At 35.7% G+C, this 24302-nt stretch overlaps 1 protein-coding gene across 1 annotated transcript in view; it reads left to right on the top strand.

Annotated features, from left to right (window-relative positions):
- Positions 1-24302, top strand: part of LOC138700278 (potassium voltage-gated channel subfamily KQT member 1-like) — a 677493-nt gene that overhangs the window by 617622 nt on the left and 35569 nt on the right. Inside the window, exons 11-12 of the mRNA XM_069826783.1 lie at positions 8308-8404; positions 23824-24209. Of these exons, the coding sequence (XP_069682884.1) occupies positions 8308-8404; positions 23824-24209 (483 nt within the window). The remainder of the gene's footprint in view (positions 1-8307; positions 8405-23823; positions 24210-24302) is intronic.

Raw genomic sequence — 24302 nt, 5'->3', positions numbered from 1 at the left:
GGTCTTATGTACAACCCTTGAGTTCATCAGTGACTTGCATCTGCATGCCGTACATGCTCTGAACAGTGCATATGGGCGATGAGGCACGCTTATGCTCTCGTTGACATCACTGTAGTAGACCCCCAACAAGCCAAAATGAAGCAATGTCAGTGACCAAGTGCGGATGGTCATGCAGGATCGTCGTATTACATTCCGAGAACTTGCGGACGAGATGGGGGTAAGTGGATTGGTACATTCAATTTTGACCAGATCTGTGGGCAGCGACAACTTGACAGCTCCATCACGATAATGCACCCTCCCATTTTTCGCATCTGATTTAGACTGTCTTGACCAAACACAGTATTCCCATGATTCGTCAGACTCCCTACCAGTGGCGGTTCCTCTATGGAACAGAGGGAACAGGCTGTTCCCTTCCTCCCTGCCCCCTTAACTGAGATTGTGAGATATGTCTTCATTATAATGGATAGACCTACTTGCAGTTTTCGAAAAGCGAAAACAGCTATCGTTAGCAGGCTTATTGCAGCGAAGTGCAAACAACTCGAGCCCTTCTCGCCTGCTGTGCGTGATGATGTGAGTGGGAGTCTCAAGCAGTGTTTCCTCCGAAGCAGGCTCGAGTGGACACGAAATTACCCGAGTATCGTTGGAAGCTGTAAAGTTACCTCTTCCCTCGCGGAGTACTGAGGAGTGTGGAATATACTGTTTCATCAAGCTAGTTTATTTATATAGTGATAATTCGGAAAACAATTAAGTTCGAAGAGTTTTTCGTGTGACATAATAATGTGTGTGAAATTATACAATAGTTCCTAAAAAAATCCGTACGATTTACATATTCGCGGCCTGAGTTAAATCTGACGAAATACTGGCAATGGAACAGGTGACTCCTGCCTGTTCCAGCTTCAAAGAGAGAGAGCGCGAGCGTCATGATGCGAACCAAGACAGCGAGTGTTGTGTTATCGATCAGCAGAAGTCGAGAGCGTTTAGTTCGATAAATTTTGCTGAGAAAAGCGCGGTTATTTTGAATGGCAAACCTACTCCTCTCCTTACAGAACTTAAAACTAGAACAAAATCTTATACAAGACATTTTCAAAATAGTTACTGTAATTCTGTGAAATGGTTAACTGGGTGCTCGTCAAGCGGTAAATTGTAGGTTTAATTTAGGTTTATTTATTTTTAGTTAACGGTGTTATATATTTAGGTTTAATAATAATAACGATAATATAATATCATTAATTTGTTTTATATTAACATACTCTTTTTCTAATTAAGTTGTAAATGAAGTAAAAAAAAAAGAATTGATAATGTTGCTACATCATAATACAGATTATTATTATTATTATTATTATTATTATTATTATTATTATTATTATTATTATTATTATTAGTGTTGTTTCTGACCTGTTCCCCATCGAGAAATAGCACTGCACGCCACTGCTCCCTACTGCCCCGACATTGCTCCATGTGGTTTTTGGTTATTCCCCAAGTTGAAAATGCCACTAAAAGGCACCCAATTTGAATCAAAAGAAGACATAATGTGGAACGTAATGGTCCAGCTGAACATCATTCCAAAAGATGAGTTCCAAAAGTGCTTCCAACAATGATGGAACTGTTGGGAGAAGTGTGTGCATTACCAAGGCGACAACATTGTAGGAGATTAGAGTAAATGTATTGTGTATGAATAAATGTATTTTTGTCGACCAAGGTTCAATATTTTTTAACACACCTCGTAACTCTACATTTGTCGAATTTTTTAACTACAATAATAATTTTGGCATAATTGTAAAATAAAATATAGGAGACTTGTGAATTTGCAAAGAGAAGCACAGCTGTGTGACAGTAGTCGTCAAAATTCATTATTTGGTATAAGTTTAAGTAAGCTATCGTTTTCATTTGTTACTGCGTAAAATTTATTTTGACCAATTCTGTGCCATTTAATTGATACAGTTTACTGTAATTTTAATCTTATAAAAACAAACTGCGTATGAGAAATCATAAATTAAATCGTATCCATTGTTAGAGATAAAGAATATCAGCTCCTTGCAAATAAAGAAATTAAATGCATTATTAAGCATTTTTAGGCTATTTTTTTAATTGTACAATGATTCAATATTGCCGAAATTTTCTAATCAAATTATGTAGTTCGCTTAAAAAAATTAACGCAATTATGAATTATTCAGGGAGCAATCGCCCTGGTTGGCAAGTTGGTATAGCGCTGGCCTTCTATGCCCAAGGTTGCGGGTTCGATCCCGAGCCAGGTCGATGGCATTTAAGTGTGCTTAAATGCGACAGGCTCATGTCAGTAGATTTACTGGCATGTAAAAGAACTCCTGTGGGACAAAATTCCGGCACATCCGGCGACGCTGATATAACCTCTGCAGTTGCGAGCGTCGTTAAATAAACCATAACATTTCTTTCTAACATTCAGGGAGCAATGTATTTGGTTATTGGAGGTAAAATAATTGGCCTCATTTAAGATGGTGTGTATTATTTCAGAAGCTGATATACAGAGTGGGTCAAAAGTCGCTTTACCCAATATTCGTTCTTAGGTTTTATACTTATACACACATACTTGAATAAACGAATACCTGGTGTAATAAGTGATGAGTTGACAACCAAGTTCGTGCCTCAACTGTTTTTCCGATGTCATTTCTTGTTATTGTTGTTTTGTTTTATTGTGTTGGGTTGCATCTTTAAATATAAGGAAATGTTTGGAGAAAACGACTTTTAACTCATTCTGTACATACAGAGTGGGTTAAAAGTCGCTTTTCCCAAACACTTTCTTACATTTAATTACATTCAACTTACATTTGACTACACATTCCTTTACAGATTTTGTTCAAAATGGAGACTCTGTTTCTTTCTTTTTTTTTTTTAATTCTTCTTTGATTTTGATGCAGTATCGGACTTCTTGTGTCCCTGACTGAACTTTTATGTTCTTATTCCTTGTGTTTTTACTTTAGAATCTCTTCTTCGAACAAATTCGAAGACGTTGATGTCCTTGAAAAAGTTTGGACATTTGTTTGTGCTTTCTTACACTGTATCACAATACCACCAGTTAGATTTTTACCCAATATCGAAAATAGCCATTTTCGGCGTTCTATACAGTCTGAAGTCGTCTACATTATAGTCTCCAATTACTCTGTTTCTCAATACATCATTTACAACGTTTAGACACTGATTTACAGATGGCAGAACATAACTCACGATTTTCATCGATTTTCACTAATGACTGTTTGATCATCTGTTACAATTGATGCAGATTCTGAACATCAGAAAATCTTGTCTCAAAGTCTGCTGTCACAAATGCTGTGTTCTTACTATGCTTCCACCAACATTGTAGCACAAAAACACGCTGTTCTGGGATTAATTTGCGATTCATTGTAAGAAACTAGCAGTTATTGTATAGAGATTCAACCCAACACAATAAAACAAAACAATAACAAGACATGACATCGGAAAAACAGTTGACGCATGAACATGGTTATTACTCTTATTACACCAGCTATTATCTGTACTTAGCCACGTTATCTGTATATGTGTACAAGTATGAAATCTAAGAAAGAATATTGGGGAAAGCGACTTATGACCCACCTTGTATATCAAGGTGGCAATGAAGATAGGCCTGTAATGAATTTGGAATTTTAAGTTCAAGATATCTAGAGATGTCACCATTATAAACTGTCTAATTCCATACATATTTTCCAGCCATTAAATGGCTGTATTATCTAGGCCTACTTTGTTTTTGGTCGAACTACAGTATATTATGTTCATTGCACATACAGATTGGTTTCATTTTTTATTTATAATACTCTACTTGTCGGGAATTGATAAATAACAGTAGTTATTTAATAACTACAAATATGAAACAATGAAATGGTATGAATATTGAATTTTATAAGGTGTGCCTGGTGTTGGAAGCCATTAATCTTTAGAACTAATAATACTGCAAAGCTTTCTTTTGTTCTGAAGCTAGCATGAGCAAGAGAAATAATCGCACTTCAGTTCATTTTTTTCTCTATTGTTATATTTGTATTTCAGAATTATGATGGGATAATGCTAGAATGATTTTAACAAATGCTAGAAGTAGAATTATTTTATTTTGATAAAGACTGACTTGGAAGCACAATTCAGTGTAGATCATTAGGATAAGTGGAGTGTAACATAATTTCTTTTATCTTAAGAGTGTTTTTTGTGTGCGCGTGAGTGTGTGTGTGTGTGTTTACGCGTGTTTGCACATTTTGTGGGGCACATTTCTCCGAAATTTTTAGTATATCATATGACCGTTTTGTATTATTAAAAATTAAAATATTTTTCACATAAACAGGTTCTGAATTGAAACTACTGAACGATTCTGCACGTCAAAAATAGAGAAAATTATGAATCCATTTGTTCTTAGCATTACACGAAAATCTGCATGATGCTTCTAAAGATAAAGTAACGTTTATATTTTTATTCCAGTACGGTAGTTCACATAATTCGCTGAAATTCTGTATTTCAGTTCATTTTAACAGTTTTAGAATAAATGTACTGTCCATACTTCTAGTATATAATAATTTTACTGTGTGTTCTTTCTTATTTTTGCATTCTTTCATCTTTTGAGAGAATTAGTCTGAAAACTTTAGTACCGGTACCGTAAAGCAGGGTGACTTTGAATGCCGAGGTGACTTTGAACAGTAATTTAGCACCTTTCTAAATTAAATGCTGTACCCAATTGCGATAAAACTGTTTAAGTTGTCAATAAACTAGTTCAGTTTTTTCGCAATAGGTACATCATTTAATTTAGAAAGGTGCTAAATTACTGTTCAAAGTCACCTCGGCATTCAAAGTCTCCCCACTTTACGGTACCGGTAATTGTTTGCGATTATTACAATAATAAATAATTAATATATACGTATATTTTCAAATATCAAAATTAAACGTGTTTTGTTGGCATGTACTATTTTGAAATACTGTTTGAAATTCTAGCTTTCATTTATTCAGAAACTAGGCTAAAATGTAATTTTAATCCAAGGATAATAAAAGATAAATAAATATGTACATTATAATTAACTAGTTACCGGTAATGAAATATGTATATTACTAAGGGTTTAGGTGCACTTTTTGCTCATTTGCATCTCTGATTAGAAGCATTCTGTTTATTTTCTACTCTACTGCACGGAAAAGCCAATTTCCAGTTTTATTTCACTCAAACTTTAAAACTGATTGTTGGCAGAAAACGTGGATTAAGCAAATAATTTGCACAAGGAAACATGACAACTGCAAGAAGTGACATGCAAGTTTCTTTGTTGTGTTCAAACACTTCTTATGTAATGTTCTTTTGTTTTTTGTGTTATGTCTCTTCGTTGGTGTGGTTTGTCGTGTGTCTCACGGTTACGAATGGTGTTTATTTATTGTCTTGCCCGTAGCTGAAGTATTTTGTGGCACGTAAGAAGTTCAGAGAAGCTCTTAAACCTTACGATGTTAAGGATGTGATAGAGCAATATTCATCTGGGCATGCGGATCTCTTGAATCGAGTTAAAAATCTGCAATTCAGGTAGGTTCATTAAACAATTCAATGTTGCTTCAATTTCAACAACCAATACATATCTCAATGTTCTGTTGAAGAGCTTCCTTTTCCTCACTTCTTAAGGTACAAAATAATATTGCACACATTCTATCAAATTGCACTGTTTTCCTAAGAACAACTCATAGAAATTCGTATGATATATAAATGCAACAAATTGTTTTGTTCGTATAATGACGTGGTTCATAAAAAAGAATTTATCTTTATACTTTTTTTATACATTTTATGTTAATTTTCAACACTCTTTTGTTTCCGAATGCTGTGCCACATAGTGGCCATTTAATATTAAAAAATAGGTTCTACACCTTTTCCAGTTGTATTTCATAAAATATCGATTGTATTTCAGATTTGTCAATTCAATTTCAGATAGTATTAGTTGTACAGGGTGCGGCAAAACATCCTCCCAAATTTAAAGTTTAAATAAAAAACAGATGGATCAAAATAAAGAAACTGGTATGAATGGTATCTTAACAGTGCGAATTTTTCATTTTTTGAATAACGTGTCTCTCAAGTGCTGTCCTTCACTATCAATGCATTGTTGAATGCGACTTCGGAAATTCTGCATCACTCTAACTAGAATTTCTTGAGGAATAAGACCAATTTCTTCCTGTATTGCATTTCTTGGGTCTGGCAAAGTCCTCGGCCGATGTTTGAACACCTTAAGATGCCCCCATAGAAAAAAATCTTATGGTGTAAGGTCTGGTGATCATGCCGGCCAGGGGACGTCGCCACGTGAAGAAATTAAGCATCCGGGAAACATCTGAGTAGCGACAACGGAATTACCACTTACCAGAAATGATACCACAGCATAAGCTCGTTCCTCACCTGTCCATGACATAGTTGGAATTCGTTACAGATTACAATTTGTACTAATTGAATGTCAATTCCGTGTATTCAATGTCCTATTCAATTCTTGTTGTTTTGCGCATGTCATTTGATATCGCTATAGTCCACACCTGTGGAGTAACGGTCAGCGCGTCTGGCTGCGAAACCAGGTGGCCCGGGTTCGAATCCCAGTCGGAGCAAGTTATCTGGTTGAGGTTTTTTCCGGGGTTTTTCCTCAACCCAATAAGAGCAAATGCTGGGTAACTTTCGGTGTTAGACCCCGGACTCATTTCACCAGTATTATCACCTTCATATCATTCAGACGCTAAATAACCTGGATGTTGATACAGCGTCGTAAAATAACCCAATAAAATTAAAAAAAATATATCGCTTTGGCAACGCATGTCAACCTAAATTTCCCACTGTTTAGATATGGTACAGTTCATATTAATACAGTTTCCTTATTTTGATCCATCTGTCCTTTATTTAAACTTTAAATTAGGGAGGATGTTTTGTCAATTGTATTTCAGATGGTATCAAATGTATTTCAGATTTGTCAATTGTATTTCAGATGGTATCAAATGTATTTCAGATTTGTCAATTGTATTTCAGATGGTATCAAATGTATTTCAGATTTGTCAATTGTATTTCAGATGGTATCAAATGTATTTCAGATTTGTCAATTGTATTTCAGATGGTATCAAATGTATTTCAGATGGTATCAAATGTATTTCAGATTTGTCAATTGTATTTCAGATGGTATCAAATGTATTTCAGATTTGTCAATTGTATTTCAGATGGTATCAAATGTATTTCAGATTTGTCAATTGTATTTCAGATGGTATCAAACGTATTTCAGAAAATAAACAATGCATTTAAGATTGCATAGTCACTTTTATTTCACAAAATAACAAATGTAGACCTACTTGAGATTTTAACATATATTTAAAAAAAAGGAAAATGAATTTTAAAAATCCTCAACTCTATTGCATTTAAGTATCCGACACCATTCACCATAGCTAAAGCTGCAGCTTGATGAATTGTATTGTGTTGTACTGCATGAGCACAATCACCACCAACAATATTATGTGTGTTACTTCAACAATTTTACTCTTTACAGTAGGTAAATTAGCCTACAACACCAGGAGCTATGACGTCAGGAATTCCAAGATGGGTTTTTACGTACGTCTTCACTTTACACCAAATGATCTCGATTGGATTTAACATTGGAGAATAAGGTGCCAACCATAACCTCTGAATACAAACGATATTTCTGAAATACAATTGACAAATCTGAAATACAATTGATGTTTTCTGAAATACAATTGATATTATCTGAAATTGAATTGACTAATCTGAAATAAAAATGATACTATCTGAAATTAAATTACAAATCTGAAATACAATTGATGTTTTCTAAAATACAATTGATACCGTACTATCTGAAATTGAATTGACTAATCTGAAATACAGATGACAAATATAAAATACAATGAAATACAACTGGAAAAGATGTAGTATGTTTGTATTTCATTTCATTAATATCAAAATTAAAGGTTTATAAAGAGAAGTCTTTAAATTTTAAATACTAAAATTGAACTTATTCTCATTCTTAACATACAATCAAACTCCACGTGAATTAGTAACCACTCCATTGTAATATAGTCGTGTTTAGGGAAAATAGTAAAATAGTGTATGTGAAATTCTGTGAACCAAATTTCAATTACTATTTTCTGGAACTAAATTTGATTACTTGATTTTAGCTTAATTTCTTCAAAGCCACTTAGAACTGAAAATATAAATTATTACAATTTTACTCAAAATCATATTAATTTTTAATGGTGTACTTCATTAGTTTAGTCTGAGATAGGTATTCATTTATGTTATATCATGACATTTATTCAAATTGAATTATTTTATAGGTTGGACCAGATTCTTGGTAAACAAGGTTCCAAAGCAAAAGACGTTTATGCCTCAAAAATTAGTTTAGCATCAAGAGTGGTTAAAGTTGAAAGACAGGTGAGTAATTTTTTATATCATTTATGTGTTTGGAATAGTTGCCCGGTATAAAACAATATGTCTAAAGCAGCGTTTCTCAAACTACGGTCCGCGGATCACCTGTGGTCCTAGAGGTCTGCCCTTGTGGTCCTTCAAAAAAGACAGAAGAAAAAATAAAATTCAAACGAATTGCATATCACACTATAGCTGAAAATCTCAGAGTTTGTAAATGACACATGGCAATTGCCTTTCACTTTTTCTCCCAATACTGACATTTTATTAAATTTATTTAGGCCTACCCTACCCGTCTATCGACTTCCCACTCTATTCTCAGCAACAAAAGAGGGATTTAAAGCACTATGAACGTGGTGTTTCTCGCTATCTTTTCCGTGCACATCTGGCGCTGTGCCTGTAACCCAGCTAGGGGCTACCCAAATTCATAACAGGACCAAAGAACCGAACCTTTTCATGTATTTATGACTTTCTTAATAGTTTGCACATTGAAATGGTCACGTACTGTACGTCGTACACCAATAATAGAACATGCAAAATTGCATCTTTTCTTGTTGAAAATTGGGCATGTTTCTGCTTTAATTTTTTTATTTCTCTTTTTACAGATGACGATATAAGAAATTTTCTTCTATTAACATTAACTTAATTAGTTAATACTAATATAAAATTAATTGTATTAAATTAATTTTAATTAATTATTTCTACATTAAAATGTAAGTATATATTAATATTATAATATGGTACAAAATGATAAATTTGCTTTCAAAGGGAACAAGAGTAAGGTGGTCCACGGAACTGTTCTGACTTAAAAAAGTGGTCCCCACTTCAGAAAAGTTTGAGAAACGCTGGTTTAAAGAATAAACATCATCAGAGTTAACATGTAAAAACAGTACCGGTACATTTGTAATACTACTTACTTACTTACAAATGGCTTTTAAGGAACCAGAAGGTTCATTGCCGCCCTCACATAAGCCCGCCATCGGTCCCTATCCTGTGCAAGATTAATCCAGTCTCTATCATCATATCCCACCTCCCTCAAATCCATTTTAATATTATCCTCTCATCTACGTCTCGGCCTCCCTAAAGGTCTTTTTCCCTCTGGTCTCCCAACTAACACTCTATATGCATTTCTGGATTCGCCCATACGTGCTACATGCCCTGCCCATCTCAAACGTCTGGATTTAATGTTCCTAATTATGTCAGGTGAAGAATACAATGCATGCAGTTCTGCGTTGTGTAACTTTCTCCATTCTCCTGTAGCTTCATCCCGCTTAGCCCCAAATATTTTTCTAAGCACCTTATTCTCATACACCCTTAACCTATGTTCCTCTCTCAGAGTGAGAGTCCAAGTTTCACAACCATACAGAAGAACCGGTAATATAACTGTTTTATAAATTCTAACTCAAATCTCAAAACCTTATTCCTTTGCTGTGGTCGTGCCCGAGAATCAGTCCTATTCCAAGGCTTATTGTAGGGATTCGTAACAAGCTGTTTTTTACGGTGATGGGTTGTTAGCCCTTCACCCAACCCCCAAGCTGGAGGACCACCCCTTATCGGCTGTCCACGACTGCTTATTCAATATATTCGCAGCTACCCTCCATATCTGGAGGCCGTCTCCTCTATCCGCAACCTGAGGACGCGCCATGCCGTGGTTTTGTAATACTACTACTGGTACTAAAATTTATTTAAATCCCAGCAGTCAACCTCACTTAAGGACTGATGATTTTAAATAAATTTTAGTACCGTCCTCAAGTGAGGTTGACTGCTGGGATCTGGAATTAAGAAATATAAAAAGATTGAGGAAAATGAAATGAGTAAAATAATTATTTAATTTGTACATTAAAACAAAAATTTGTGTTAATATATAAATGTTAATGTAGAATTTGAAGAGAGACCTTCAGAATTTCCATCACAACTTATAAAAGGGAATTTTAAAGAATTTAAGGATATTACATGTAAATTTTGGTAAGCAACCCCTCACTTCAAATAGTAAGCCTGTAACATCCCAGTTGTAAAGCGAAATGCCATCTTTTTCACTGAGGTAAGGAAGACAAAGTAAATATTTAGCTCGCTTGTCATCATTTATCTGCAGTGCCTGATCGTGTCTCATTCAAAGCAAATCGTAGGGTCTAAGACAAATCGCTTTCTGGGTTCTTCTATTGATGGCAATTATATCGACTCTTCTATGAGAATCATCTTCAGATACCAATGAATCTCCTCATGTACTTCCCATCCTCTGTTTTTAGGAGATTGGCAATTGCTGTATGGGCACGATGGTGTCTGTTGTTAAGCAGTAGCTCTCCCTTCTCACAAAACCCCAGTACGTGGCCAAGTGTTTGTCTCGCTGCAGCCAGGATGGCAACAACGGGTAGTACTGAAGGTTCTGCCAGGGACAGATCTCACTGCGGTGACGTTGCAAGACATCTTGATGGCATTGATGTATTCCGAGGACGAAAGACACTTTTTAGAGGAGATTCGGGAGTTGACTTTGGGGCATTCTTCATATGTACAAACACCTTTGCCTTTATGTGCGAGCTGGCACCATGACTGGAATGATTGTTTTCTGAGAACTTCTCGGAGGTGTTTTCCTTTAATTTGAGGAGCAATCTTCAGGTGCGTGAGAGAAGTTTTCTTCTCCTCTTCTAGATTTCTCATGTGATGTAGATGTGCATCATTCACGTGTTCCAGTCTCCTACAGATGTTATAGTGTTGAATACTGGCTTCCCATTCAGCTCTCAGAATTCCAGATAATTTGTAGAAACAAAAGCCGCCCTGAATAAGGGTTCGATAGATCGGCCTACTAATCAATTCATAAAGTATAATAAGTAAACAAAACAATTTTGTGACACTTGGAAAGAAAAAGAAAAAACATTAAGATAAGAAAACGTAGGAAATCATTTACAATAAAAATTTTGTTGGGTACAAATGATTACTAATTATAGCTAAGGATGATTTTAACACGTGAGATCCTATGGCATCAATCGTTGCATCAGAAATTTTATATTGTTTAAGTTGATTTAAAGTTTCACGTGGGATCGTGCCACGGGCACCGAACATGAGCCCAAAAACTGTCCAATGTGTAATGTGGTATTGTGCTCCAAGATGCTGACAACAAGGCTCATATATGACTTGTTTTTCACGACACACCTCTTGTGGCTGTTGCTCATGCATCTCAAAACGGATTGTGGGATCAAGAATGACACCCTTATCCTTCTGTCGATCAATTATGATGATATCAGCACGTCTAGTAGAGCCATCAGAAGAGACGCAACCAACCTCCTCATAAACCTCATAGGAAGCATTCTGACGGATTGAAGCTGCGATGAGAGAACGAACCGTAATATGTCTGTTGATTCGGAGCAATTCTCCATGACGGCAGAAACCCAAGACGTGAGGAAGCGTTTCTTGCTCGTCGCATCTTCTGCAACGGGTTGAGTCAAGAGTTCTACCAGGGAAAGTACGTACAGGTATTGTATTACAGTTCATCTTAATGGCTTGCGTCCACTGACTGCTCGAAAGTCCCTTTTTGGTTGAGATCCACGAATTACCTTTCGTCCAGTGAGAATAGAAAACAACTCCCAAACCTTTACTTTTCAATTTGATCCATTGCTGAAAAGAATCTTCACGCAATGCTTTTCTTAGTTTTTGAGAAGAAATACGTTCAGAGCAATCGAAGGTAATTGGTAATTGTTTGATGCAATGTTCAATTTCGTTTGGAAGATTTCGAGTGGCTGCTACATGAGGATTGTCAACGTGTAAAAGTCTTTGACATATATTTAAGTGCTGAAGGTAAGCTTCCCACTGGGCTTTAAATACTCCTTAAACCTCGCAATCTTCTTGGTGCATACAACATAGCATCCGGGGTGTCAGTAGGAATGTTAATTATTTCCTTAACAGCGCTGCGAATTAATTTGTCAATATCAGATAGAAATTTTACTTTAAGATCTTTTAAAGGAGCACATTGGAAGGGGTAAACCAACTGAGGCCAGATATATTGATTTAATATATTTATCTTTTGGTCAGGCATGAGTAAGGGTGAAGTGACCAGCTGATTAAGATTTTTTGTCAGTTTTTCAATTAGTTGCGCCGCATTAAATTTTATTTCATCATTAAAAGTAATGCCAAGATATCTTATAACTTCATCCGATTTGATACAAGATATTTCTTGTCCATCGATCAAGGTGAGGGAATCAGAGCAGAGACATCCTTTACGTAGGAGTATAACACTACTTTTATGCGGGTTTACCTCAAGACCAATTCTAGCTAAGGAATTCATAGTCAGCGATGTTGAATATTGAGCGGCAGATTTATTTTTACACAATAATACTAGATCATCCGCAAATGCAAGAATGGAAAGATTATTTAATTGAGGTGATATATTGTATCCATATTCTCCAGAGATATTACTTTCGCTTAATTCCTTCATCACGAAGTCAATGGCAACATTGAATAGAATTGGAGAGTGGAGCCCCCTGTGCAACTCCTTGCTTGATTATTATAGGGGCTGTCTTTGTAGTTTTATTAATAGTGATAGTAGTAGAATTTCCTATTAAAAGCGATGTTATAAGCGCCTTGAGTTTTCGAGGTATAGGCATAGCATTGAGGGTTTGTTCAATGTGTTGATGAGAGACATGATCAAACGCCTTAGAGATGTCCAGAAAAACTACACAATAATCCTTTTTATTAACTTTTGAATCCTTAAGGCATCCATTAACAATAGAGGAATTTAGGAAAACACCTGGACCAGACATAAAACCTCGTTGGTTAAGATTTAAATCAAGATAAGATCGTAACTTGATATCTAATACACGCTCAATAATTCTGCGCAGAACAGAATAGATCGTAATTGGACGCCAGTTCTTAAGAATATCTGGATCGCCATCCTTATAAATCAGAATTGTGCGTGCACGTCGAAGGCACGGCGGAACATGTCCCCAATGGAGCATATATGTGGCAATCAATGAAAGAGATTTATATAAACGAAGCTCTTTAATGACCTTCATTCTGACTCCATCTTCACCTGGTGCAGTGTCAACCTTGATACCCTTACATGCAAATGCATACATGGAATTGTATTCAAAATAAAACGAAATAAAATTGTTGTATAACTTTTATTGAATTGGTTCGGACTGCAGGGAAAACTTAGAAAATAACAATTATACTTACGGTGATGCAAAATCGAAGAAACACTCTGAGCTTGAAATGCATGTTTTGTGTTACCAAGGAGACTGATTACGATGTAACAGTGGTATTTCTAATGTAACAATGACAATAAATACAACATATTCATACACTAGCCGCACCCGTGCGCTCCGCTGCACCCATTAGAAATAAATATAAAGTAATTACATAATTAAAATAGGACATTTGATCCAGGGAAGATTCGTGTTTGATAGAAGGATAAATCGTTTAATATGTTACTTAATTGAAATTGTATTTAAATAATTAAAATGCGATCATTTTGGTCCAGAGACCACTCATTTGGTGCAATGACAATTCCTTTAACATGTTTCTTAATTTGTATTACATGCATCCATACTTTAAAGAAGACAGACATATCATATAGATTTAACGTGTATACTTTATTTTACTTGCTATATGTTTCCATTGAATTATGATAATAACTTAATTTTAACCCTTGTTTTCTACGTATTCAGTAAATGGCGCTTGGGCCACTATGGTTCTGAACCCTTCAAATAACTTAAATTATATTATATTATATTATATTATATTATATTATATTATATAAAAAATGTGTTGATAACGGATGTACACTGATAAGTAAGTTTTTAATTTGTTATGGGGGCTCTTGAATCTCAGGAGGAAAATTTTATTTTACAACAGCGCAACATAATCTGCTTGGCTCATTATCCAATTTTTTTGCATTACATTTAATGCATATGTATTTTATGTATTTTAACACGATTCAATTGAGCATAGTTAAAATTTGGATTATAAAATAATGGAAAGCTAAGCTAACATATTATTACTGCATACTAAATCAATACACTCTTATGGTTCGTTAATTCTCTGAGATAAACATTATTTTAAGAAATACAGGAAACGAATACACAGAATAACCTATCAAGTTGTTTGTGCATAAGAAGCTATTTTAATCTTACCTGTCCTCAATTCATTCAGAAGTTACTGTAATAACATTATAGCATTATGTCCATACAGAGAAACTACAGTTTCCAATGGTGAAAAAATAATTAATTACACAAATCGGTTAATTTAGCTTCCGATATTACTTCATACAAACACAGAAACATTCTCTGTAGGCTATGATTCATAGCTTTCGATTGTTGTTGACCAAGGCCCCTTGAAGACGAATTCATTTGTTTATTTCATTACACCGCCTTAGATGGTAGTTATTTTAATTTTAAAACTCATTTATCTCATTAAATATCAGTCCTATCAAAATTATTCAAAGAATAAAACTTATCGGAAATGATTTTTAAAGAAATTTTTGTTATGTAACATTTTTCACAAAAATCAATAATAAGCGAGATATTTCGATTTATTTAATTCAGATCCCCTTATAACCTCCCCCCCTTTTAAATAATGTATTTTGAATGTCATACAGCCTAAAATCTAAGTTACAACGTACTTAATTTATATTCCAATTTTCATCGAAATCGGTTCAGCCATTATCGCGTGAAAAGGTAGCAAACATACAGACAGACAAACAGACAGACAGACATACCAACAAAAATAAAAAAAAAGCGATTTTCGGTTTCAGGGTGGTTAATTATATATGTTAGGACCAATTATTTTTGGAAAATCGAAAATTACCACAAAAATTTCGGCTACAGATTTATTATTAGTACTGTATAGATCAGCGGTTCCCAAAGTGTGCTCTGCGGAGCCCTTAGGGCTCCGCGAATGATTCTCAGGGGCTCCGTCCGCGGAAGTTATGAAGATGACAAAAATTGCTAATTCCATCTAGTCTCTAGCGGGGAAAACAGAAACTACTTCAATCAAGCAAAAAAATACTTTCTGAGAAAGTAATTTGCGTTCTTCTTGCTACATAGAAGCATTAATATCAGATTTACTCGTCACTGGAACTATCTTGATCTTTCTTGCTTCCCAAGTAATCAATGATTTTCGAAATTTATTTTATTTTTTATATACTGGGCAGGCAGCATTTGTTATTCGTGGTACGTGGAATATACAATCTATTGACTGTTACGCTACCTCAAAAAATATATATGCTGTATAGCTGCATGTTAATTTGATAGGAGATGTGTTAGCTAAACTTTCGTTGAACCTGAACTGTGGCTTAAGACGGACTCCCTAAGACCTAAGAGTCATTAGCATTCAACCAGTGCTCAGTCAAAGGGAGATAACAACAGCTATAACCTTATTTTCAAAGAAGATAGTGGGAATTCCTGGGATTTGAGTTCGGAATATGTTGAACATGATCCTGTCTCAGAGTCTGCGATGCCTAGTGTAGAGGTATTGAAAGTAACAAACGAAAATATTGTGATTTATATTTGGACATGGGATTCACTGAGTTTACTGATGAACGTCCACAGTGTGTGAAATGTAACAAAGTTTTTCCCAGTAGTTCTATGTTCCCTGCCAAGCTTAGACGGCATTTCTCAATTAAAAAATTCACAAATAAAACTGCAGACTACTTCGAAAGAAAAAGTGACGAACTCCTCGTGTAAATACAAATAACGAGAAAGCACTGAAAACGTCATACTTGGTTAGTCATGACCAGGCTCTTGCTGGTAAACCTCACCCTTGCTGAAACTCTTATGAAACCACTATTAGTGAAGGTAGTGAAGTGCATGGTGGACGAGAAAACTGCAAACTTCATTTCCAGTGTGTCCTTATCAAATAACACTGTGCATAATCCAATCCAGAATATATGAAAAGACGTAAAAAATATCATGATTTCCCGTATCAGTTAAACAAAATTTTCGTTACAGCTTGACAAATCCACGGTGTCTGCCGGATTAGCTATGTTAATGATGTTTGTGCGGTATGAATTTTCAGGTTTTTTTCATGAAATTTTTTGTTCTGCAGCCATTGCCATCCTCTGCAAGCGGTACTGAATTTTTTTCTTCTTCATTGAAAACTCGATACCGTGGGACAATTACATTGACGTGTGCACAGATGGCGCAAAGGCCATGGTAGGTCCTGTTGCTGGCGCTATTGCAAGGATCAAGAAAGTTTTAAAAACTGCACAAGTAGTCACTGTGTACTACACCAACACGCCCTCACAACGAAACAATTCCAGCGTTATTAAAGACAACGCCGTCAAAATTGTCAACTTTGTTAAGGCACGACCTTCGCAGTGTAGGCTACTTAAAATCCTGTGTGAAGATATGGGTAGCATACACAAGTCATTGTTAGTAATATTACACACAGAAGTGCGATGGTTGTCGTGCGGTAAAGCGTTGTCCCGATTACATGAACTTCGAACGGAAGTTTCTTCACTTTTGAATTACCAGAACAGTTTGCTAGCAGATTATTTGAATGATCAGGAATGGTTGTAAAAATTATGTTACTTGGCAGACATTTTTCAAAAATGAATTCAGCATATACATACAAGGTAAACGGAAGACTATATTCGATGTTGATGACGAAATTGTCGCACTGAAGAAAAAGATAGCGTTCTACATAGAAAGCGTCGACAATAAGGATCTTACGTTTATCATTGTCTTCAAACTTTATAGAAGAAAATAACATAACAATGAATGTCTCATTCATAGCAATAATGAAAGAAAACCTAGACAATTTTCTTCAAAATATGAATTCATACTTTCCAAGGGACACTCAAGCAGTGGCGTAGCGTCAATGTAAGCTAAAAAGCTCAGCTTCCCCAGTTAATAATAATTTCATAATAAACCTGCAGTTTATGAAGAAAATTATTTATTAATTTTAATAGAATTTATATTTACGCGTTAAATATTGTGATGCGGCAGCTCAGGATGATTTGTGATGCAGCAGTAAACAAGAAGCCTGCACACACCAGCTTCCAAGCAGACCGGTTTCTTCTGTGTAATCCACCCCGCAGATTTCCATCCCTTTCTAAGCTACCCTAGCCGCAAGGCTCGCAAAGAAGCTAGCTTTACCATTTAAAATAAGTAGTTTCCGCGTTATCCCTTTTCGTCAGTTGTGTTCAGTTGAAGTGTTAGTGTGCATTGTGGCTAATATAATAAATAATGAGCGAAATAACAGTTCCTGACACTAATTTACTTGAATTTTTTAGGACAATTGTATTATCAAAACTGACTTACGAACAAAAGTGTGATTTAAAAAACAAATGACCGACTCCCTTGCTGTCAATGAAGGACACAACCAAAAGACAGACGCATACTTACGTAATGATACTAATATTGTGATTTCTCTAAGTATGACAGGGAGTGAGCTAATGTTATACGTATACGTGTCTATTTGTTAGAGATATGTGTAAACCGTGAAATCATATTTTACTACGTATCATTTGAGGTCATGCCTTATTGGTGTTACTTACGATGTTCCAACCAATCTTAGACTGCTGACTTGAAATTAACTACTATTTATTTTAAGACTGTATTTTTGTAATACGTTTCCTCATATTGCATAAAAGACAACTTGAGTTAGCTTCCCCTACTCAAAATTTCATGCTACGCCACTGCACTCAAGAATCGATTCTAAAGAAATACGAGTGGATCGTAGATCCATTTCCAGTGATGTCAAAACCAGCAGCCCTCACTGCTTCAGATATGAGGTCCTTATAGATATGATTTTGAACAACCCCTGTCAGGCATCATTTAAAAGCAAACCATTTTGGGCTAAGTTAGGGGAGGATCATTTGATACTAAGTTCAAAAGCTAAATTTCTCTCACTGCCTTTTGGTAGCCTACTGTGTACCTCAGTGAAACGACCTTTCCGAGGTACACGGCTACAAAAACAAAATATCGAACTTGTTTGGACACAGAAGACGATATACGTCTTCAGCTGACTTCTATGACACCGGACATTGACAAACTCTGTCGCAAGAAACAGGCACATTCTTCACATTAACTTCGGGTATACATGTAATATTGTAACATTTTTAAATATCTTAACCCACTTTGAGGTCTGTGGATATAAAGGGGAAAAATTGGATCGGTGTCGGGTAGAGTTCCCGGGTAGCTCAGTTGGTAGAGCGTTGGTACGTTAAACCAAAGGTCTCGGGTTCGATGCCCGGTCCCGGAACAATTTTTCCCTCGAAATTATTCAAATCAACTTTACAGGGAGTTATACCTGAAATCTTGATTTGTATCTTAACTACATGTTACTATCATTTTGTAGATTTAAATAAATTATATCCAGTACTTTTTTACTATTGTTTCCTTTATTTATATATATATATATATATATATATATATATATATATATATATATATACATACCGCATATATATATATATATATATAATTTATTTATTTATTTATTTATTATTTTGCTAATAATCGTAACATAAAATATAATATATACAGAAAAACTTTAGCTCGCCCCTGAAAGAGCAGAACTCGTGCTCAGGGGCGGATTCCTGAATTGAAATTAATAATTATACAATAGAATTTGTCTTATGTCTACTATGCAATTATAGTATATAAATTTAAATTTACAATAACTACTGAAACTTTCCTGGCGACGTGATAATTCGAAATTTTCTCAGGCTTCCAGCCAGGTTATAAGTTGGTGATCCACCGACGTTTCGAGGATGTTCATCTTCCTCATCTTCAGGGTTAAATGATCAAATTATCATTATGTTAAATGATGAGGAAGATGAACATCCTCGAAACGTCGGTTAATCACCAACTTATGACCTGGCTGGAAGCCCGAGAAAATTTCGAATTAAATTTACAATTTTTCAGTTTTTATAAAATCCATACATAACTTTTTAAATTTAATATTAGAACTATTAGAATTGACAAGATTAGGATATTTAAATATAAATTTGTTTTATATTCTTGGGCCTAAATTACTCCTATGATTAAATACTGTAACAGTGTTGCATTTTGGTTCAAACAATCTTAAAGAATTCATACCTTTTGTTTCATAACTATGAGAATACAATTCAAAATTATTTCGATTTTTATATACGAATTTTATTAATACAATATAATAAATTTGTCTTACGTTAAGTACATTAAAGTCTAGAAACAAATTTTGAGATGGAAAATCAATAGGTTTATGAAGACATATTTTAATTATTTTCTTCTGTAATAAGTAAAGTGGATTAAAATTGGATTTAAATGAGCTACCCCATCCTATAATTCCATACATAATTACCGATTGAAATGAAGTTAAATATATTGTACGTAATAAACTTATTGACAAGTAATTCCTCAATAAAACAAAATAATATACTATTTTACGTAATTTATTACAAAGGTAATCAATGTGTTGGTTCCATTTTAAATGATTATCGAAAATTATGCCGGCTACTTAACTTCAGAGGACTCTTTAATAATGATCGGACATTTACACTGTATAAGACAACAATCAGAATTATGTAATTTAATACTTAATGTAGATGTAGGAGGTTTGTTACATTTTTCAGACTATGAGGATGGAATAATTATGGTTTTATTTTCGTTGATAGAAAGATATGATTTATGTCAAACCATTTTTTATTAATTTAAGTCCATTATTTGAATTATATATATATATATATATATATATATATATTCATACTTCCGTTTATGTATCGTGTGAAATATGCTTCATAGGACATAGACAGATAAAACTAAAAAGTAAACATTTCTTGGGGCTCCACGAGAAACTTTTGCTTCAAAAAGGGCTCCGTGGCTGAAAAAGTTTGGGAATCGCTGGTATAGATTATAAATACATATCGTCGTTGTTTCTGCAATAACTCCTATGTGCAAAATATACCATTTTTCAGTAGGAAGAAAAGCCACATTTATTCATCCTATGGCAGCCGTACATAGGAAACTATGAATTCTTACATTTTCGAAACAAAGAAATATAATTACATATAGGAGATTTTATTATTTGCTGTATCACTATTTAAGTTATTTAATAGAGCAAAACATTAAATCCAGACGTTTGAGATGGGCAGGGCATGTAGCACGTATGGGCGAATCCAGAAATGCATATAGAGTGTTAGTTGGGAGGCCGGAGGGAAAAAGATCTTTAGGGAGAACGAGACGTAGGTGGGAGGATAATATTAAAATGGATTTGAGGGAGGTGGGATATGATGATACAGAATGGATTAATCTTGCTCAGGATAGGGACCAATGGCAGGCTTATGTGAGGGCGGCAATGAACCTCCAGGTTCCTTAAAAGCCTGTAAGTAGTAGTAGTAGTAGTAGTAGCAGTAGCAGTAGTAGTAGTAGTAGTAGTAGTAGTAATAGAGCAAAAATCTGAAAATCGATAAATATGTCACATAGGAGTTATTTCAGGAACAACGACGATATGCAAATAAAAAATAAATAATGAAAATACAAAATTTCATTGTGACTCCTGATTTTTTTAAGTACGAATAGCCTATGTAGGAAAAGAAAACTGCAATCACTTCAGATATTCAAATAAGGAAAATCTCATCCAGAGAATTGGCGTCTGGAAAGGTTTCCAAAATGCTGACTGTGTTTCCACATTGGATGGCTATTCCTATTCGTTGCTGCAGATAATTGGTGCAGCAAGGGTCTCCAGTAACAGCCACCAAACTTCTACCAATTTCGTAAACCAGGTCTTTTGCTTCTTTACACCAGGAGGTTAGTGTTTCCACAGCAAAGACGATGAAGATGTAATTGTCTACTAGGTGTACGTATTTACTATGTTTACTGCGTACTGCAGATTCTGCTGCAGAGCTTGCGATTTTAGAAGTTGATGGCAAGTGGGATGGAGCTAAGGTATCCACGCATGTCATATCCCACATTAGCGATTTTCTTCTGCTCCATGGGACCAAGGTTAATCCATCAGGGCGCTTTCCATCCGTGGGACTAATCCCAGTCGGTTCCAAAATAGCAGGGATACCAGAAGATATTAATGCTCTCTTGATTATGTCGTTAATTGTTGCATGTCTAAACAAACGTCCCTTACTCTTGACACAGCTCAGAGCGTGATGATCATATGTGTCGACAACGTCCCCACATACACATTTATGTGGTTGGCAGATTTTTCATCCAAGACATAGAGCGACTGCAGTCTTAAAAGATTTGTTATCCATCAACATTCCAGTATTTGAGGAAGATAGAGCTTGTAGCCAGGAACCCACTTCTTTTTCTTGTAGAGCCAAAAGTCAGCACAATATGTGTTGGTTTCCTATATATACTGTGGTCCAGTGTGCCATCCGACTTTCTGGAGATGAGAATATCCAAGAAGGGGCGACAACTATCTTTTTTCTACTTTTTGGTGAACTGAATGTTTGGGTGGATACTGTTCAGGAAAGCCCTACTGACAGCTTATATACCAGCTAGACATGGTCCCATGACACATCAATCCGTGAAGAAGATGGCAGAGCTAGTCATCGAAAGCTTGGAAGCAATTATCCAATTCACCTGGCTGAGAATCCGAGAAGAATTGAATTTAAATACTATTATAGTCACAATCATGCCATGGTATGAAAGAAAAATTACACAACCTCGAGCGGGAATTGAACCTGCGACTTCCTGTTCTCCGGTCAGGCGCTCTACCACTGAGCTATCGAGTTCGTCTCACCCCAAAGGCTTGGAATTATCCTTTCATACTGGCGACTCTGTTATAGAGTACTGTCCATAGCGTCTGATCTAGTCAGCACTGCTTATGGGTGTGAAGAAACTTTTTACAAATGTAATAAATTGATGTTCGTTAATATTCTAAAATTTGTCAAAATTAGTCAATATATTTTTCATCTTTCTTGTGGCAAAGCTTCTGAAAATGTATAATATATCACTGTAGTACAGTGAAACTTCCCTTAACGGACACTTCCCAATAGCGGACTCCTCTCAATAGCGAACATTTTAAAATTCCCCTGCAAAATAACATTGGCCCTTATGATAAAATTCTTCCAAATAGCGGACATTCTCAATAACGGACGAGGACACTGAAATGTATCTCCCAACAACAATTAAAACTTCCAAATAACAGACAGCGTGAAAGAAAAAAAAGAAAAAGACGGTTGTAAATTAAACGGAATTCTAACACAATTCTTTGCAACAATCATTATCGTGTATTTGAACGTTCTTGCACTTTATTGAAGGTAAGCAGCACAGTTGTTAGTTGTGATACTGTATGTGAGCAGTCCGTACTTTCTTAGTTTGTCAAGTTGAGTGTTCGGAAAGTACAGTCACATTAAAAATGTCACAAAAACGTAAACGTTTGTCATTAAAAGAGAAAGTGGATATTGTAAAGCATAGTGAGAAGGAGAAATTAAGTGTTCGTGAGCTGGCCACAAAGTTTAATGTGGGAAAAACTGAGGTTAATGAAATTTTGAAAACTAAGGAAGTTATTTTAAAATCGTACACTGAGATTGCAATTCTAGATTTCTTTGTGTGAGATGAAGTGATACAGTGACTGATGTTTATTTCATTTACAAAACATTTACTGCAAATCTAGTCTTTCAGGTAAAGCTCCCTGGAAAGCAGATTTGAATAATTTCAAGGGAAAAAGTGTTCCGGGGCCGGGTATCGATCCCGGGATCTCTGGTTGAACGTACCAGCGCTCTTACCAACTGAGCTACCCGGGAACTCCACCTGACACCGTCTCAACTTTTCCCTTTATATCCACAAAACTCGCGTGGGCTGACGAAATGCCAGAGACCCACATCGAGTGCACACAATCTCTGTGTGACTTGGAATTGTGGTTTTATGAGCTTTACCTGAAAGACTAGATTTGCATAATATATACGTCACTGTGTACGTTAACAGAAAACCACAATTCCAAGTCACACAGAGATTGTGTGCACTCGATGTGGGTCTCTGGCGTTTCGTCAGCCCATGCGAGTTGTGTGGATATAAAGGCAAAAGTTGAGACGGTGTCAGGTGGAGTTCCCGGGTAGCTCAGTTGGTAAGAGCGCTGGTACGTTCAACCAGAGGTCCCAGGATCGATACCCGGCCCCAGAACAATTCTTCCCTTGAAATTATTCAAAACATTTACTAGTACGATTTCTCTCTGGATGAATACTGTAAACAATCTCACCGTCTACTGCATTATATACTGTAAAATACAATGTTGAATATATGTGAGAAATTTTAATGTACTGTTTACATACTAACGATTTTCTAAATAGCGGACACTTCTCAATAATGGACATTTAATTTTTCCCCGGCGGTGTCCGCTATTGGGAAGTTTCACTGTACCATAATTCTTTGTCTCTGCTTTGTTGCAAAAACAAACATGGAACATTCGAACATGTTATCAAGTGTAATTTGTTTAATTTTCGTCTTAAGTAGTCTATTGTCGGTAATGAAATGTTTTAATGTAGTTATTGTTATGTGCAGGTGGATGATATCGAAATGAAGCTCGACCAGCTCATTGAACTTTATATGGAAGACAGAAAACGCCTTCTTGCTCTGCCGCTCCATCATTCAGCAGATTCACCGCTCCTTTTAACGGGAGGTGCAACTGCAGTAGTTACCGCCGCAACCTGTCCCAATACCACCCTCCACAATCCTCACATTATCACCGTCTCAGCCTCGCAGTCCGCCCCAAGTCCTCCTACACCTTCAGCAGCAGTTTTAAGGCCGAAGCCTATTCTGGTAGATAAGCAGGCTTCTGAACCCAATACACCTATATCCAAGAGCTTCACAGACCATCAGCCACATAGGCCTATGCATCGAGGATATTCGGACCTCGGGCACAGGATTAAAAAAAGAGTAACACTCAGGTAAGCCTCACATACTTACTTACTGGCTTTTAAAGAACTCGGAGGTTCATTGCCGCCTTCACATGAGCCCATTTGTTCCTAAACTGAGCAAGA

This window comes from Periplaneta americana, chromosome 5 (assembly GCF_040183065.1).
Source record: "Periplaneta americana isolate PAMFEO1 chromosome 5, P.americana_PAMFEO1_priV1, whole genome shotgun sequence".
NCBI lineage: Eukaryota > Metazoa > Arthropoda > Insecta > Blattodea > Blattidae > Periplaneta > Periplaneta americana.
Note: the sequence above shows the minus strand (reverse complement) of the source record. Positions and strands in the feature narration are given on the sequence as shown.